The sequence below is a fragment of the Alligator sinensis genome, unplaced genomic scaffold, assembly GCF_000455745.1.
Source record: "Alligator sinensis unplaced genomic scaffold, ASM45574v1 scaffold1368_1, whole genome shotgun sequence".
NCBI classification, from domain to species: domain Eukaryota; kingdom Metazoa; phylum Chordata; order Crocodylia; family Alligatoridae; genus Alligator; species Alligator sinensis.
The window spans coordinates 465,710-485,249 of record NW_005842725.1 but is presented as its reverse complement, the minus strand read 5'-3'; the positions used below and the strand labels follow the sequence as shown (position 1 = coordinate 485,249).

The 19,540-nt window shown below is 46.3% G+C and overlaps 1 protein-coding gene across 1 annotated transcript in view; it reads left to right on the top strand.

The window, feature by feature from the left end:
- Nucleotides 1–19,540, top strand: part of DDX25 (DEAD-box helicase 25) — a 35,250-nt gene that overhangs the window by 13,435 nt on the left and 2,275 nt on the right. The window contains exons 4-9 of the mRNA XM_025216315.1: nt 2,512–2,614; nt 5,372–5,486; nt 10,730–10,907; nt 11,690–11,927; nt 14,610–14,772; nt 19,040–19,228. Of these exons, the coding sequence (XP_025072100.1) occupies nt 2,512–2,614; nt 5,372–5,486; nt 10,730–10,907; nt 11,690–11,927; nt 14,610–14,772; nt 19,040–19,228 (986 nt within the window). The remainder of the gene's footprint in view (nt 1–2,511; nt 2,615–5,371; nt 5,487–10,729; nt 10,908–11,689; nt 11,928–14,609; nt 14,773–19,039; nt 19,229–19,540) is intronic.

Below are 19,540 nucleotides of genomic sequence, written 5' to 3'. Positions count from 1 at the left end.
TGGGCTGGGCTGGGCTGGGTTGGGTTGGGGGGGGCCCTTGCAGTGGGACTTCAGTGAGTTTCAGTGCTCAGCAGCCTTGCAGGGGCTCCAGGCCAGGCTGTGCTGCAGGGTGGGTGCTAGGCAGTAGGGCTATGAAAAGCTTCGGTTGCTGGTTCGATTCAGAGGAGATTTGGCCCGATTCAGCGGCCAGTTCTCTGAATCCGAATCGAATCAAGAGACCCATTTATCTCTCCAAATAGAATCAGAAGCCTCCGATTCAATTTGTAGAGATTCGACGATTCAGACGTAGATGCAGCCTTATATGTTTTTTTCTACATACTTCAAGGTACCAGCATGGCTCATGGACGCTGAGATGGTGGGGTGAATGGAGCTTCCCACGGGAGCGTGGAGGGGTTCCCAGTGCGCTCAGCGGCGGACCCAGAAGTGGGCCAGAAGCACTTCTGGTCCACTTCCGGGTCTGCCATGGAGTGCATGGGGGACCCTCCCCTTGGCTTAGTGATTGGTGCCTCCTGGGTCTGGGGGTGCTCCCAGGGTCCCCCCATGGCTGATTGCTGAGCCCGGGGGGGGTGGGGGTGCCGCCCCGTTCACACGGGCGCGCTCAGCAGCAGATCTGGAAGTGGACCGGAAATACTTCTGGTTCACTTCTGTATCTGCCACCAAGCACGTGGGGGGGCCCCCCTGCGCTCCTGTAGGGCGCTCCATCTGCCCCAGCATCACAATGTTCATGAGCCACGCCTGCTACCTCAAGGTATGTAGAAAAAATATTTAAACCTGTGCCTATGGCCGAATCACTGATTCTCTGAATCAGAATCGAATCTTCAGATTTGGATTCAGCTGAATCATAGATTCATAGATGCTAGGGTCGGAAGGGACCTCTACAGATCATCGAGTCTGACCCCCTGCCTAGGCAGGAAAGAGGGCTGGGGTCAGATGCCCCCAGCCAAACCTATCCAGCCTTCTCTTAAAGACCCCCAAGGTAGGGGAGAGCAAGACCCCCAAGGTAGGGGAGAGCACCACCTCCCCCAAGGTAGGGGAGAGCCCACTCCAAATTTTGGCCACCCTTACTGTGAAGAAATTTTTCCTCATATCTATCCTAAATGTGCTCTCTGTCAGTTTGTGACAGTTGTTCTTTGTTACCCCAAGAGGCGCCCTGATGAACAGAGCATCTCCGATACCTTGCTGTGTCCCCCTAATGAATTTGTAGGTGACGACAAGATCACCTCTCTCAGCCTTCTCTTGCAGAGGCTGAAGAGGTACAGGTCCCTCAGTCTCTCCCCATAGGGCTTGTCCTGTAAGCCCTTAACCATACGAGCAGCCCTTCTCTGGACCCTCTCAAATCTATCAACTTCTTTCTTGAAGTATGGTGCCCAAATCAAATTGGGACAGTGATCTGAATCAGTGAATCAAATCACTGTCCCCCAAATCGAGCCGAATTCAAATCGAATACAACTTGCTTCGCACACCCCTACTAGGCAGCAACTTTGCCACAGCCCTCAGAGCCAGGATGTCAAAGCACGGGACCTGAGGCGATTTCCCCGATTCACCATACCCTAGGAAAGGCTCTGCCTGTATGGCACCCATGGCTCCACCAGCCAGCTGTTTGGGGCTGCCACATGCAGCATGGGTTTTGGTAGTGGCTGCAGCAGCAGGACATGAGGCTGTTAGCAACAGGTGGCCATCCCAGATGTTGCTCCCCATGGGTGCCTGCGCCCTGGTCCTGGTCCTCCCACCCCAGTCATCCTATCTATGCTGCCCCTTGTTTAGGGCATACTTTTCCTGTCTTCTCTCCTTTCCTAAAATCCCCCTTTTAAGGTTAAAGCAGAAGTTAGGTTTACCCTGGATCTTATGGTCCTGAGTTTTGACAAGAATCAAAACAGGCATGGAGCTTACATACAGCTTGAATGGCAATTAACTCAAATTTGCCCCGATTGTCCTGGGAAAAAGTGTCATTTCAAGTACTTCACAGGTGTCTAAAATGGGACAATGGGCTTGCAAAAAACTAGAACTCTTGGTTCCAAAATGATACCTTTTATTAGACCAACTGGAAAATGGCAAGAAAATTGTCCTTTTCTGCAAGCTTTCGGGATCAAAGTCCCTTCGTCAGGCTCTGGGAAAAGTGTAGATGGTACAAGATGGTAAAAAGTCCCCATAGGTAGGAAATAAACTTCATTTTTGCACAGAGGGAGCTGAAGATGGAAGTCTGTTCCTCTGGGTCCATGAGTGTCTTTGTGAGCTGTGTTGAGTGGGCTTGTACTTTCGTGGCATCCCAAAATAAAAAGGACTGTCTGACTTTAGACAGTCTCTCTAGAAACCCCATTTTGCATGTCCACAAACTTCTGTTGAGCTACTACCTTGTACTTTTTTCTTGTTCTATTTGGAATGCAAACTCTTTGGAATAAGGGATCCTGATCTGTGTTTATTGAGTACCATATACGCTTGTATAGTGTTGTAATGTTTATGGTTTTAATTATAAAACTTTATCCGTAACTAAGCTGTTCTGTTGTCTTGCAGACCTCAAAATCTTATAGCACAAAGCCAGTCAGGGACAGGAAAAACTGCAGCTTTTGCCCTGGCCATGCTAAGCAGAGTTAATGCAGCAGTGAAATATCCACAGGTAACTTGGGCAGAAAAAGACTAATTTGGGAGGGGTTGTTTACATATATACTAAAGAGAGAATATGTGGCATCTTAAAGTGCATCAGGGGTGGGTAATTATTTCAGCTGGAGGGCTACTTAATGAGTTCTGGTGAGCTGTTGAGGGCTGCACAAATAAAATCTTTCACCAGATACCATTTTAACAAACTATAGATAAAAAAAACTATACAGTAAAAGCTCTGCTATCCAGCATCCCCTGGGAATCAGGGATGCCAGATAACAAAATATGCCGGTTAATTGAGCGGCCCAAAAAGGCGTCCTTGCCTGTTTGGGCCACCACTTCTCCCACTGCATCTGGGGCGTCGCCGCCCCTTCCGCAGTATCACCAACCCTCCTGCAGGCCCCGTGGGACAGGGAGGCGGGCCCTGTGCAGCCTGTTATGCCTCCAGGCCATGTGGGCTCAGTAGCGCAGGCTGCTTTGCCTCGGGCTGTGGGGGCTTGAAGAAACCAGAAGTGCCACGGCGGGCACTTCCGGTTTCACTTTACCTTACAAGCCGGCATGCCTGTTAATAGAGTATGCTGGCTTGTAAGGTGCTGGTTAATGGAACTTTTACTGTATACTAAATCAAGTATCTACTATAACATATTTTAACTTTATTTCAAAAAATATTTTTCTCCTGATTTATGGTTTTTGTAGTGCATATAAAGGTGATTGCATAATAACTCAAATTAAAATCTTACTCTTATGTATGGTGGGGGGTGAGTATGCGCATGTGTGTGGGGGGTGCTGGTGCACTAGGTTCTGGGAACCTGTTTGGGGTGGGGGGAAAGAGGGAGGAGAGGACAGGAGGTACATGCAGCAGAGCTTGCCCCTGGGAAGTGCAGGTGTGGTTTGCCACCCTACATTGAACTGAGCCATGAGACTGAGCCATGCCCGTTCCTGCTCCAGGCGTCCTGGGCCATGCTCCCACCCACACCCATCAGACAGCACTGCCCTGGCTCCAGCCACCATCCAGGTACTACTCAGCTCCCTCTGCCTTCAGTGGCTCTTCCTGCCCCTGCTGCTCTGGGCAGCAGGTAATATGGGGAAGCTGTGGGGACATGTGCCAGGCAGCAGATATCCAGCCAGGTGTGGGGCAAGCTGCAACCCGGCAACTCCTGCCCCAGCATGCGGGGCTCCAGCTCCAGGAGCCACCTGGTGAAAGGCAGCTAGGAGCTGAAGCCCCACATGCCGGAGCTGGAACTGGAGTAGGAGCCACCCAGATGCAGCTCTGCAACCCCCACCTCTCTCTCTGCAACCCCCCACCTGCTGCCTGGGCAGGGGCAGGAGGAGGAGGAGCCATTGGAGGTGGGGGAGCGAAGCAGTTCCCAGGTGGCTGCAGCAGCAGCCCCACTGGGAAGCTATGTGCACTGGCTGGGGCCAGGGCAGTGCTCTTTGGCAGGCACAGGGTGGGAGCAGGCAAGGTTCAGCCTCATGTGGAGTGCCACGCGACAGCCTTGGGCCAGATGCAATCAGTTGGTGGGCACCCAATTAGTTGGCACAGGGACGCTGATACACAAGATGCTCTGGGCGCTTTAATTAGAGCGGCTCTTAGAGCCACTCTAATTAAAGCTCACCCCACCCCACTCCCAAAGCATGTGTATAAATACCCTCAGTTCCCAATTTGTGAGTCTTTCACACAATAATGGGACAAAATATTTCATAAAAGTAGGGAAATAATTGTAAAAAAGCGTAAGGTAGGGAGAGACTTGGGGTTGCTGCAGTGCTTGAAACTTCTTTTAACTCCATTTTTTTTTTAAACAAACTGTGTTGCTGGTTCTATATCCCTTGGCTTTTCTTGAGTTTTATGATGTTGCTACAGCTGAAATATTCAGGCAGTTACAGTATAAATTTTATTTCTTTATCTTGAAAGCTTAGTCTATTTAGAATTTTGGGTATAGATGCTTTTTGTAATAAAATGTGATTACAGTGAAATCATTCATATTATAAAGCAGAAACCATTGCACAGCATCAGATAGACTTTTAAAAGCTCCAACCAAAGACATTGCTTACAAAAAATATTTTACCTATTTACCTACTGTGGATTTAGGCCAGATTTTAAGTCTGGGGAAATGTGGAGATGAGCTTGAAGAATAACTATATGCAGTTTTAATTTTCACTTAATTGCTGTTACTAGTTCAAGCATCCTTATTGGATTTCAGGATAAGCTAACCTGTTTTGGAAGTGAAATGTTACAGCGTGTAAAGAGCTTCCACTTTTCCCTATTCTCACCCATGCTAGCTGAATCTACCAGTTTTATCCATATTCCAGAAGCAGGTTGCATTACACCACCATAAATACTGGCGATGAATTTATGAGCAAAAAGATTTATTCAGTTTCACATTCACTTTTAAGCTTATTGCCATTTTTATTTTGCTAATAAAGTCCAAAAACAGTTAACCACATCATTCAGGTATATGATAACCAGATAGCTAGCATGTACATGGCCATTAAATACTTTTCTTAAGCTTAGAACTGATACACAATTTATTTAGCATCAGGTTCTCCATCTTCTGCTTTTTCATTTGTTTGATTATTGCAAATACACGAGATGCTGCCATCTGGTATAAAATAACCTTTTTCTAGCAGAGTACAGCTTTACATAGTCTTTTGTCACATGACTGCTTTCTTGAACTCATTCTTTAAGGTTTCCCTTTTGACTAGAAAAATGTACATCATGTCTTCTGTCTTGTTCACCTCTTGCTCCTTAACCATTTGTTCATTGCCTATCTGCAAGTGCCTTTGCTTAGCTCCAACCTTTGAGTTGGCTCTGCAGACTGGACGAGTAGTTGAGCAGATGGGAAAATTCTGTGCTGATGTCAGAGTTGCGTATGCTGTCCGAGGAAACAAAGGTACGTTATGTTCACTCTCATCAGAAGATGCAGGAAAGATTTAATAGTGGTATATATATTATCGCATTTATATTCCAGTAACACTCAGAGGCCCCAATGAGAACTGGAATCCATTACTGCCGCAAGCATTAACCTGTGTGTAAGAGACCCATACAAAGTAGCATGAAGTACACAGTCTAATTAGAACTTTTATTTATGGGCACATGTTTAATTTTTTGTACTGTTATAAAGTATGTCAGTCTTGTCACCATATGTCAGTTGCTGTTTTTTACATCTGTTCCTTTGTTCTTAAAGGGTTTCAGGCTGTCATAAATCAGAACTAAATTCTTAATTTCTGCCTCCAGATTTTCCTGGACAGCCTCGTACTGTCTTTTTCACAATGTATGCTATCATGTCTAGAGACCTGATTACAGCACTTCTGTCCTACTATAATCATGCTTTTGTTAAGTAGGTTCAATCTGAACTAGTTAGTAGATGATCACCCTGGATTGTGTAAAGCTTTTTTTTGTTTTTTTTTGCTTAGGGAACACAGTTGAAGCTGCAGTTTGGTTCTCTGAAATGGTTGTTTTCTCTTTTTGGGTAACAGCCGCTTGTTAGTATATTTAAGTATTTTAAATGACCAAACAAATGTCTCCAGATATATTGGCTTTATTCTGTATTTTGGTGCTTGGTATTCCCTAGAATTAGATTCAATAAGTATCACATTTTGTCAAAATCTTTTTTTCCCCTCCTCTAAGAGATCCTGGGAAGTTTCTGTGCTTTAATAATTGCTACCTTGCATGGAGTAAAGATGTTTCATAAGGAGCGTAGTGCCCACTAGGGCTGTGCAAAGCTTTGGATCATGATTTGGATTTGGGGATGATTTGGAGGCCGAATCTACAAATCCGAATTGAATTGCTGGAAGCTTTAGGCTTTCCGAATCGATTTGGAAAAGATTTGGAAATTCAGCCATAGTGTGTAATGGGGAATCAGTGAAATATCTATAACTTTGTTGTCTTTTGGCTGATTCGGATGAAACTTGCAGGCATGGCAGCCTCTACTGAGAGCATGATGCGTGCCAAGTTTCAAGAGATATGTGGAGGGATTTGGGGGGAAACTGCACCTCAAATTCTGAAAGCAAAACTCATGTCACGTGTGTGTTAAGCCACAGTGGGGTCAAAACTGCTGAGATGGTAGCCCCTGGTGAGGCCACAAAGCCTGCCAAGTTTCAAGGAGATAGGTGCAGGGATTTCTGGGAAACTGCATCTCAAACTGTTGACAAGCAAAACTCATGACATAGGTGACACTGTGTGTGTGTTAAGGCACAGCAGGGTGAAAACTGCAGGGATGATAGCCACTGTGAAGGCCACAAAGCCTGCCAAGTGTCAAGGAGATAGGTGCAGGGGTTTGGGGTAAACTGTACCTCAAGCTGCAGACAAGCAAAGCTTGTGACATGAGTGACACTGTGCATGTTAAGGCGCAGCAGGATGAAAGCTGCAGACCTGCTAGCCCCTGCTGAGGCCACGACACCTGCCGGCTGTCAAGGAGATAGGTGCAGAGCTTCTGGGTCCTGGGGCCCTGCACCTCTAGCTGCTGACAGCCAAAACTCCTCACATGGGTACTTGTGCAACTGTCTCTCTCTTGCGGGGGGAGACGGACTACACAGACCTGGCTGCTAAGCTACTGTGTTACCAATCAATCATGATTCACTCAGGGACCAGCTCAATATGCTATCTCCATGACAGCTGGCAGGTTTTGTGGTTGCAGCAGGGCCTAGCAGGCCTGCAATTTTCACCCCCCTGTTCCCTAAGACAGACACATTCAGTTGCACAAGCACCCATGCCATGAGTTTTGCCTGTTAGCAGCCAGAGGTGCAGGGCCCCAGAACTCAGAAGCTCTGCACCTATCTCCTCGACAGCTGGCAGGCTTTGTGCCCACAGCAGGGGCTAGCAGGCCTGCAGTTTTCACCCTGCTGCGCCTTAACACACACAGTGTCACCCATGTCACAAGTTTTGCTTGTCCACAGCTTGAGGTAGAGTTTCCCCCAAACCCCTGCATCTATCTCCTTGAAACGTGGCAGTCTTAGTGGCCTCAGCAAGAGCTACCGTCCCTGTAGTTTTCACCCCACTGTGACTTAACACACACACGTGACATGAGTTTTGCTTTCAGGACTTTGAGGTGCAGTTTCCCAGAAACCCCTGCATGTATCACCTTGAAACTTAGCCCATGTCATGCTCTCACCAGAGGCTATCATTCCTGCAAGCTTCATCTGAATCGGCCAAAAGACAACAAAGTTATAGATATTTAATTGATTCCCCATTATACTCTCTGGTTGAATCTCCGTATCTTCCGAAGCGATTTGGCCGAATCGAATCGGAAAAACTATTTGGATCTCCAAATCGATTCTCTGGCATCCAAATCAGCCTAATCCAAATCAAATAGTTCCCTATTCACACAGGCCTAGTGCCCACAGCACAGATCTGAAATTCTGAGTTAAGCAGCAGTGTGGTCTAGTAGTCAGGGCATTGCAGTGAGATGTGGGAAGCCTGGGTTCTGTCCTTGGCTCAGATGCTGGCTGATGAGAGGAAATCTTTGCTTTTTCCTTTTCTATTCCTTGGCATTCCTAGGATGCCAAAGTAGTGATAGTACCAGCCTTTGCTGTAGGTGGTTTCAGACTGATGTATGAAAAACGCTAAGAGCTTGATGATGTTCCTATTTGAAGAACGATCCCTTAAGAGTTGGGAAGCAGTTGAATTAGAGCAGTTAAGTTGTGCTTGAGTGGAACCACCAGGAGCGCCACTGCTGTGGTTGATTCTGCCTCAAGCAGGGGATTGCACTAGATGTCCTCCTGAGGTCCCTTTCAGCCCTACTTTGTCATGATTCCAATAGGTGTAGATATATTCCGAGTGTAAGATCTTAATGCTAACAAGGCCATTTGCATATGCAATGTTTAAAATAGTGGAGTGAGATAGAGGTGCACCAGTACATCGGTCCGATATCAGATCAGCACCAATATAAAGAAAACTAGCAAATAGCCCATCAAGGATGACATAGGTGGGCAGGGATGGAGCCCCGCGTCTGGCCCCGCTCCACCCCTCCCAGAGGCGGATTAATGTGTACTGGGGCCCTGGGCAAACACAAAATTGGAGACCCCCTCCCGCTATGGAAGCTGGGCTACAGGGGGGTGGGGGAGGGGCCCCTTCCCCTCCTGGTGCTGGCGGAGGAGGCTGGGTGGACCCTGCTGGGCTGGGGATGGGGGAGTACATACCTGTCTCTTCTCCCTGCTACCTACCCTGGCCAAGCATGCACACACACACACGTGTGCATACCGACAGGTGCGCACTCTACTCCCTCCCTCACACATAGAGACAAGCACACTCTCCCTCCAGCTATGAACACAGACGCATGCAGTCACAGACACGCACGCTCACACAGACACGCATGCTTACACAGACATGTGCGCACACAGACACGCAGATGGGCATGCACTCTACTCACTCACTCTGCACATGGACACATAGAGACAAACACACTTTCCCTCCTGCCATGAACACAGACACATGCGCACACACAGATGGGTGCGCACTCTACTCATTCACTATCTGCACATGGACACACAGACAAACACACTCTCCCTGTCATGAACACACCTAAACATAGACACATGCACGCATACATGCACGCATGCACTCACAAACACACGCAAGCAAACATGCGGATGGGCGTGCACTCTACTCATTCTCTGCATGTGGACACACACAGACAAATACATTCTACCTGCTATGAGCACAGACGCATGCATGCATGCATGCACAGATGCACACACAGATGCACGCAAACATGGATACGTGCACAGGCACATGCATGCACAGACACATGAAGATGGGCACATGCTCTACTCATTCTCTACACGTGGACACACAGAGACTACACTCCACCTGCCATGAGCACAGATGCGTGCAGATTCGTCCACGTGCACACAGACGTGCACAGATGTGTGCACATATGCACACACCCAGACGCCCAGGCACTTACCTTCCCCTCACAGATCCTTCCCCCTCCCCTACTCTCCATCACTCTGAGGCAGCTCCCCCTCCCTCTCCACCCCCCCATTAGTCTATTGTGGTGGAAGGGGAGGGGGGAGGAAGAGTGAGGCCCCTGTGGTGATGGAGGGAGTAAGGCTGGGGCAGGAACTGCACAGATGGGGCAGGGCATGGGACGGAGCTGTGGCTCATCCAGGGGGCATGGGGAAGGGAGCGGCTCCTGATGCTGCACGCCCCCTGGGAGGGCATGGGGGGGGGGCATGTGCCCCTGGATCTGCATGGGAAGAGGTGGTCTGCTGCTGTGGGCTGAGGCCAGGGCAGTGCTGGGTTCTTCCTGGTGGGGGCTGGGCCAGGTTGCACATGGGGTGGGCAGGCAGCAGTGCTGGGGGGGGGCAGCTACAGCAAATTTTGGGGTGGATGCAGGCCCCCCCCCCTTCCCTCCCAGTGCCACCATCCTCCCCAAGCGCAGTCCGGCCAGGAAGAGCCCTGTGCAGCCCTGGCCCAAGCTTTCCCTTGCCCCACACAGATTTGGGGGCACATGCCCCCATGCCACCCAAGGTGCGCGCAGCAGAGGGAACCCCCCCTTTCTTCTGCTGCCCAGATGAGCCATGGCTCTGTCCCACACCTTGCCCTGCTCTGGCTAGGCAGCGCCTGCCCCACCTCTACTCCTTCCCTCACTGCAGGGACCTCTAGCTGTGGCCCCCATGTCCCCCTCCTCCCCGCTTCCACCACAACAGACTTACCAGCGGGATGCTGCTCTTCAAGCTCCCAGGCTGCATATCAGAAATTGGATTGGTATCACTTGATATGCCTCCTTAAAAATCGGCTTTCGGTATCAGCCCCAAAAATCTGTTGATGCACCCCTAGGGTGAGGTTAGAAATTGTAAGTAACTTGGGGAAAAGGCACACCCCAGTCTCCAGTGGAAAAAGCACTTATTTCTCTTTGTAACTGTGCTTCTTCGAAACAGATTCCTTAAGAACCTTAGTTCTGACAATCAAACTTCAGTAACACAGATTTAAAACTTTGTTCTAGAACCATTGCCAGCAGACTGCTTGAAATTCAGTACTATCTACAGTGTGCCGACTGGAAAATTGGCTGTTAAATCATAGTCATGTTTTACTGTGCACCATTGAGAATTCTGGTCTATTTATTGCTACAAGTGCAATAAAAATATTTTGCTTTCCTGAGGTCAAGTCTAATGTAATTTTCCCATCTTCCAGTTCCAAGAGGTGCTGTCATCGAAGAACAGATAGTAATAGGAACTCCAGGGACTACCCTAGACTGGTGTTTCAAACTGAGGTTGATGGATCTGAAGAAGATTTCTGTGTTTGTGCTGGATGAAGCAGATGTCATGATTAACACCCAGGGTTTCTCAGACCAGAGTATCCGTGTTCAGAGGTAGATACTCTAGTTAGCTTGTCTTTTTTTTTCCCCTCCAGTGTATATTCTGAAGGTGGGACAAATAGTAGCTTAATTTTTTTAATTTTCACTTTTAGCTTGTAAATCTGTTTATATTAAATCAGTTTGAGCCAAAATCAGAATGGGCCAATATAAATCAAAGTTGTGTCATAAATGTGCAAAAAAATTGGTCAAGTTTAAAATGATACCTTTTGCCTGGTGTCCAGTATGATTGTTGAAAGATTGTTTTATGCAGAATTAAAAACCAAGGTGTTTTTTCTAGTTTATCATGGCTGAAGCAGGGTATGCTGGTATGAGAGCATCCCAGCTTGATCTTGAGACCTGCCACTTCCTTCTGTTAATATCTTGCTTAAGGCAAGATAGTGGATGGTGCTGAGTTCTAAAGCAGTGAAGTAAAGAGCCTGCATTGTGATGAAGAGAAGATGTAGCTTTGGCATTAATCCCCAAAACTCTTAAAACAGAAGAAATGGTCTGTAGCTTGGATGTTTTTGTTGCAAGCTGAGGAAAATCAACTTTTGAGACCCTCACCCAAACTCTTAAATAATAGAGAGTGTAAGGGTCTGCTTAGCATAAGAGCAGAACTGTTATTACCTGACTTTATTGATGCAGATCTTATTCCAGATAATTTATTGCATAGAAGCACAACTTTAAGAGTTTGCCACCGTGAAGTGGGAGAAATTTTAAACATAAGAAAAAGTATTGGTAAAGGAAAGATCAATATAATGTCACTACTGCACAATTTACTATTTTCTTTCTTCTAGAGCTTTATCACACGATTGTCAGATGCTCCTCTTCTCAGCAACCTTTGAGGATGCAGTGTGGCAATTTGCTGAACGCATTGTCCCTGATCCCAATGTAATAAAACTCCGCAGAGAGGACCTGACGTTAAATAATATCAGGCAGTATTATTTTCTGTGTGAGAATAACAGCGAGAAATACAAAGCTCTCTGTAATGTCTACGGCAGCATCACTGTGGGTCAGGCTATAGTCTTCTGCCAGGTAAAGTTCTTTTGATGCCATGTTTACTGGCTTCTTACTGGGAGAGTTACTGGTTTTGTAGATCAGATTTAAAATGACCTGTGCTGTAGTACCAATTGCAACAGAGTAAGAATGTTTGATAGGGGTTTGAGCAGTGGTACTTGGAATGTCATTTGAGGATTCTTGCTCACATCATATTCTCTTAACCCTTTCCTCCAGACTCTTGTATCTTTGCCTTCCTTGACTTCTTCCTTTGCGGTGCATTCTGCTTACCTTTTTAAAGGTTTGGGTGACAAGTGGGGAAAAATAGGCTGCAAATTTCCTAGTTTCTTGTGCAATTTCTAAATTTGATTGCTGCACATTCCCACATGGAGATTCTAATTTGGAATTATTCTTAGGTAGTCCGGGATTTGGTACTTCCAAGACACCACTGCGTGTCAGAGCATACAATACTTCTGCTGAGACATTCTGTACAAGGCTTCCCTATGTTGATGGGTGTGACCTAGATCAAAAATCCATGATGAAAATGCTTGTTTACTTCAGTTTTAGACTGCAGCAGCCTTTTTAAAATAGCATTCTTGTACAGCATCTCTTCCAGCAGTAGCTGCAGTATGGTATCCTTCTACATGCATGCATTTGCAAACAATTCACACTGTTGTGGTTTTTCCTTGGTTCTCTGATATTTGCTGTCAGTGTACCTAGCCCACATGTGTTTTTTCCACTAAATGTGATATTTCTCGCCCTGGGGTTGTTTAAAAGACTACATGGATTGTTGTAAATTTATTGCACTTGGAGCAATCATAGAATCATATAAAATGAGGGCTGGAAGGGACCTCAGGAGGTCATCTAGTCCACCCCCCTGCTCAAAGCAGGACCAACCCCAACTAGATCATTCCAGCCAGGGTTTTGTCAAGCTGGGCCTTGAAATCCTCCAAGGATGGAAATTTCACAACCTCTCTAGATAACCCATTCCAGTGCTTCTAGTGAGAGTTTGTCCTAATATCCAACTTAATCTCCCTTGCTGCAACTTGAGATCATTGCTCCTTATTGTGTCATCTGCCACCACTGGGAACAGTCTAGCGCCATGCTCTTTGGAACCAACCTTTGAGTAGTTAAAGGCTGCTGTTAAATTATGTCTCGGTCTTCTCTTCTGCAGACTAAATAAACCCAGTTCTCTCAGCCTCTCCTCCCAACCCCTGAACCATTTTCACTGCTCTCTGCTGGACTTTCTCCAACTTGTCCACATCCTTTCTATAGCAGAGGGCCCAAAACAGGAGACAGTACTCCAGATGTGGCCTCACCAGTGCTGAATAGAGGGCAATAATCACTTCCCTTGTTCTGCTGGCAGCATTCCTACCAATGCAGCCCAGTATGCTATTTAGCTTTCTTGTCAACCAGGGGACACTGCTGACTCGTATCTGTCTTATTGTTGACTGTAACCCCCCCAGGTCCTTTTCTGCAGAGCTGCTGCTTAGCCAGTCAGTCCCCAGGCTGTAGCAGCACATGGGATTCTTCCATCCCTAAGTGCAAGACTTTGCACTTGTCCTTGTTGAACCTCATGAGATTTCTTTTTTTGCCCAATCCTCCTATTTGGCTGGGTCACTCTGAATCCTAGCCCTACCCTCCAGTCTGTCTACTACACCCCTGAGCTTGGTGTCATCCGCAAACTTGCTGAGGGTGCAATCCATCCCATCTTCCAGATAGTTAGTGAAGATATTGAACAAAACCAGCCCCAGGGCCAACCCCTGAGGTACCCCACTTGATCCTGGCTGCCAGCTAGACATTGAGCCATTGATTACTACCTGTTGACCTTGACAGTCCAGCCAGCTTTCTATCCACCTGACTGTCCATTCATTCACCTTATACTTCCTCAGCTTGCTTGTAAGAATGTTGTGGGAGACAGTATCGAAAGCCCTGCTAAAGTCAAGGTATATTACATCTTCAGCTTTCCCTGCATCCACAGAGCCAGTCATCTCATCATAGAAGGCAATCAGGTGTGTCAGGCATGGGCATCAGTTGCCCTTGGTGAATCCATTCTGACTGTTCCTAATCACCTTCTTCTCCAAGTGTTTAGAAATGGTTTCTTTGAGGGCCTGCTCTGTGTTTTTTCCAGGGACTGAGGTGATGCTGGCTGGTCTGTAGTTCCTTGGATCCTCCTTTTCATTCTTAAAGATGGGCACTATATTTGACCTTTTCCAATTATCCAGGACCTCCCCTGATTGTCACGATTCTGCAATCACATCAGTCAACTCCCTCAGCATCCTTAGATGCATTGTATCCATCCCCATGGACTTGTACACATCCAGATTTTTAAAATAGTCCATAACCTGTTCTTTCAGCACAGGGCTTTTCACCTTCTCCTCAAACTGGTGCTTGGTGCAGTAGTCTGGGAGCTGATCTTGCCTGTGAAGACCAAGGTAAAAAAGGCATTGAGCACTTCAGCCTTTTCCTCATCATGTATCACTAGGTTGCCTCCCCCATTCAGTAAGGGACCCACGCTTTCCCTGCATCTTAATGTAAATGTTGTCCCCGTATCTCATTCCCCCATGCGTGCCCTGTGAAGAGTGAACCAGAGAGACATTCCTCTAAAATGTTTTCCTTTCCCAAAGTGTAAGGATGACTGTTGTAAGCATTTGAAAGGGTCCCAGCTGGAGCCCTTAGTAGAGGTCTGATCTCACTCGTTTTCTGCATTTGTTCTTTTAGACTCGTAGAAATGCGAAATGGCTCTCTCTGCAAATGATTCATGATGGGCACCAAGTAGCCATGCTGAGCGGGGAGCTGACAGTTGAGGAGCGGGCAGCTGTAATCCAAAGATTTCGTGATGGAAAAGAGAAGGTCCTTATCACTACGAATGTTTGTGCTAGAGGTACTGCCTTCAATACTTAGAGAAGCAAGTGGATTCACGTAGGAATATGAGAACCCGCATAGGGCATCCAACCTGTAATGTTTCTGCATTACAAAGTCCTTCCTCTACCAGCCTAGCATGGAAAACTTAGTGTGGGGTGCAGCAGAGGAAATCGTTGGTATAGAATCCTGTAAACTCTCATGTATTAAGACCTCCTTGTCAATTTTCTGCTATAGTAATGTCACACACACGATCATGACTTTGTGGGATTGTTGTGTTTCTAGATATCGAGTCAGTGATGCTGGTATAGCAGGTGTTCATTCTTATGGCTTACAGATATCATACTGCAATGACTTTTTGTTGTTTTTATTTCCAATCAGATCAAACTTGGGTATTTTCTATGAGGTGCAGTGTGTGACTTGGCAGGAGAGTGTTGCTCATATTAACTCTTAAGCCTTTCATCTATCCTGTTAAACTTTAGGGCTGTTCTTCACAACTGGTGATAACAGTGGTAGAAGACTGGTGTGTTTACAGTTGCCTTTTCTGAAGGCAGCCACAAGAAATACAATACTCCAAGGTGTAGGCAAATGTTCCTCTTGTAAATTCATTCACTGGGGGAAGAGTTTCATCCTTTCGAAAATAATTGAGAATGTTGTGAAAATGTTGTATATAACAAAATAAATAAATAAATAAGCACATTATAACTAGGGACCTACTCAATTCGCAATTTCGTGGAAATCGTGAAACTGGGCAATGTCTGCAAAATAAAAAAAAACTCCTAAAAATAAAGTGCTTGCTCCCCAGTGGGAGCCACCAGTCCTCATGGCCATTGCGGCCCAGCCTTGCAGCCTGCTGGAGAGAGGAGGAGGGGAAGGAAGCTGCCAGCACTAAGGGGAGCAGCCAGAATGGCAGCTTCCCCCACCCCTCACTGCTGATTGGCTGAAATGGCTGCCTATTGCATGGCCCTGCCCCCTCCACCAGTCAGTGGTGAGGGGTGGGCCTCATGATGGACAGTCCTCTCAGCCAAATAGCAGCTAATCAGTGGTGAGGGGCAGGCATGGAGGGGAGCCCACTGCAATAAGCTTGTGAAAATGGCAGCCAGCCCCACGGTTGGCCCGTGAAATCGGCTGCCTGCCTCTTTGTCTCGCTAGGTACCTCTAAAAATGTTACATGAACTGCCTGATTTTTAGACTCCACAATTTCAGTCGTCCTGTCTGGTGTACTGTGTGTAATCCCAAACTACTCTTCCTTTAAGAGGTATGTTAGACTACTCTTCTTACTGTATTTTAAATGACCCATGACAAAGTATGCTCATGTCAGCTGCCTCTTGTCTCTGAAATAAGGTATGTCCATCAGCTGTCTAAACTCTACTTGCAGACCCTACAGCAGGGGTGGGCAGTTATTTTGGGCAGAGGACCACTTACTGAGTTTCAGAAAGCCATCAAGGGCTGCATGACAGGCAGCCCAGGGCAGGTTAATATTCATTTTCTACGTTTTTTAGGGGCCCTGCGGGCTGGATAGAATGGCCTGGCGGGCCGCATCTAGCCCCTGGGCTGCATTTTGCCCACCCCTACCCTACAGAGTACATGGATTGGGCTATTAATTAAGGTTCACCTTCTACAGGTGGCAATATGACAAACGTATAAAAACAATTGATTATAGTAAAGATTCCTGTCTGGATAGATACATAGCAAAGACTTTCTAGAGTAAAATGGAATAGTGAGTAGTATAAGGAAGACATGTTCAAATACTGAAGGTACATGGAAAAAAAGGCAACACTGTCATGTAGGGCTGTGCAAAACACTATTGTTTCGTTTCTACATCTGTTCCGCCATTTTGAAGGGACAGTGTTTCATTTCATTGTTTCATTTCAAAGTACTGTCCCATTTCGTTTAGTCTAAACTTTCGCTGTTTTGACTCATTTCAACATTTTGCCCATAGGCTATAATGGGGAATCATGAAAATGCTGAAACTGTTGTCATTTATTGCCTGATTCAGATGCAAATTGCAGGAATGGTAGCCCCTTCCCAGAGCAGGAAACATGCCAAGTTTCAAGGAGATAGGTGCAGCGGTTTCTCGGAAGCTGGACCTCAAAGTCTAGAGAGCAAAATTTGCTGGCAGTGGCAGCTTCCTGTCATCCGGCATGCAGATCTGGGGACTCGCACCCGTGGGAGGGCTGCAGGGCTGTGCTGGTCTCCTCCTGGGGGTGTGGGCCCCTGGATCTGTGCCGGATGACAGGAGGCTGTCACTGCTGCCTGGGACCGGTGCTGGGCGCAGCCTGCATCCAGCACTGGGGAAGACAGATGCTGCTGCTGGCCCCAGGGGCTGGCAAAGCTGATCGGAGCGTAGCCTGGCGGCAAGAGGTGGGCAGAGCCAGCGCTCCGCTCCACCTCCCGGTGCCAGGCTGAACTACATGGGGCTGCGGAGCCGCTCAGAGCGCAGCCCTGGCTCTCCCCTGCCACAGGGCTGCTTCGAAACTCGAAACATTTCAAAACTTTCGAAACGTTTCGAGTGCCCTCATTTCATTTCAATGCTGTTTTGATGCTTTGTGTTTCATTTCAATTTCACTGCTTCAAACTCGAGACGCATTGAAACAGCTTTGAAACGAAACACTTGGCAAAATTTCACACAGCCTTAATGTCTTGATTTTAACTAAAGGTTATATATTGGGTAGAACACATCTAATTGTGGAGGGTAAAGAAATGGGATGTAGCTTGTCTTTTGTCAGCAACCCATATTGTAATGAGTTGCATGCGACTTGGGATGGACACCCTTCTCCACTCTCGGGGGTTCACACCAGCAGGCTTCCGTAGACTCCAGCAGGCTGTAGGCTGGCCACACTTGCACAAGCAAGCTCTGCCTCCCCTGCTCATATCTCCTCCCTCCACCAGCTTCTAGAAAAAGCCTGAGCTGTCTGGGCAGGGGCCCTGGCAGCACCATCCAGGGGTAGAGTGCCATGAGCCAGGCCACCACCAACCCCTCTGCAATCCAGCCATTAACCTGTTCCTTCCCAGAACAAAGCCTATCCAAAGAAACTCTTTCAACATATAACATCCAGACAAATAATACAACCACATAATCGCCGCAGGCTCATGTTTGAATTGTGTTATGTAGATGTAAGGAAACCTGAAGCCCCTAGAGCTTGTGTATGAGAGTAGCAAATAGTTCCACTACCAAGTCATTTCTTACTACTTTTTTCCCTTTGTTTCAGTTTTTTTAAACTGTAGTATTCTGCTGAAGACATGGCTAGGGTTGGAAGTATATATTACTTATAGTGGAAATCTTTTATTTAGGATTTTCTTTGCGTTTCTCAGTAGAGATAAATTATGAGTACAAGACATTTAAAATGATGTGAATACTTTTTAAATGAAATTCAAGCACTTCTTAGCCTTTCTGGTGGTATGCATTTCTTATTCTCTGCAGACCCTGTAAAGTCTACATTTAATTGCAAAATGTTTGCACTAAAAACAGGTTGTATGCCTTAAAACCCTCCTAAGATGTACAGGTTTTTGCCAAATGAATGGGCCAAACGTAAGATCCATGAAGTATGTGAAGGTGATCTCTGAATTTCACACAGCTTCCAGATGTTTTAAACTGAGTTGTATCTGAAACTTATTCACTTTGTTAGGTAATTGAGGGGCAGGGGAAGAAACTAGGGTATTGTTGTGTTTTTTCTTTTTGTTTGGATTTGTATTGAAACTTGCTTTTACCTTCATAAAAGTGTCTGTGACTAACACAATTTAGGCATTTTGAAAATGAACTGTGAGCTTAGTCTCATAATTTTAATCTAGCAGTATTTCAGAAATACAATCCATCTTTAGAGTGAGCTGTCCTGAGATGTGTGCGACTCTAAAGTGCTTTAGACAAGATTGGCTGAAAGAACTGGTAGTTAGGAAAGCTGTAAGCCAGTGGTAGCAACAGCAGGAAATTCAAGGTTAAGCTGGAGACTCAGACTGAATATTCAGAAGGTGGCCCCACTTTGGGGCTTGTGACTTCACTTGACTTCACAGTTTGAAGCAAATCCCTAAGGATTCGCAAATAACACATTTACAGCAAGTGTTTGTGAGCATGTTAATGGGACAGTCCCTTCTAGCTGAATTTCCTAAACCATATGATAGTTATTTTTACTACTTTCCGTAATAACAGAGTTCTTCCCATGATACAGATTGGATATGATTAATTGAAACTGAATGGGTTGTTCCCCTTTCTGACAGGTTAATGTCTGGGTGGATTGTATTTCAGGTGGACTTCTTGGCAGTAAGAATCTTCCTCTTCCATCCTGATCTAGGTATTGATGTGATACAAGTCACAATTGTGGTGAATTTCAATCTCCCTACAAACCAGTTGCAGTATCCAGATTTTGAGACCTACCTCCACCGCATTGGGCGGGCAGGTCGTTTTGGGAAGAAGGGCCTGGCTTTCAACATGATTGAAAGATATAACTTGTCCTTGCTACACAGGATTGAAGAGCACTTCCGTGAGTATAATATCCCTATCAACCCTGCACTGTGAGGGCACAGCCATGCAGGAGTTGCTATAGCAACAGTATTGTTTAATCGGTATTGTAGTAAATCTATATAGTTACTTCCACACCCAAAGCAGTGTTAAGCATATTTAAAAGGCTAAAAAATCAGACTTACAAACATTAGGAAAGCCAGCATTAAACGCATCTGTCTCTTCTTAATTTCCCCTGTGCATGTGAATCACTAGTCTCTCAGGAGCCTATACATGTGCTCTGACACATTCTAATTAAAATGCTCTAGCATTGCTACTGCATCACATGTATTAA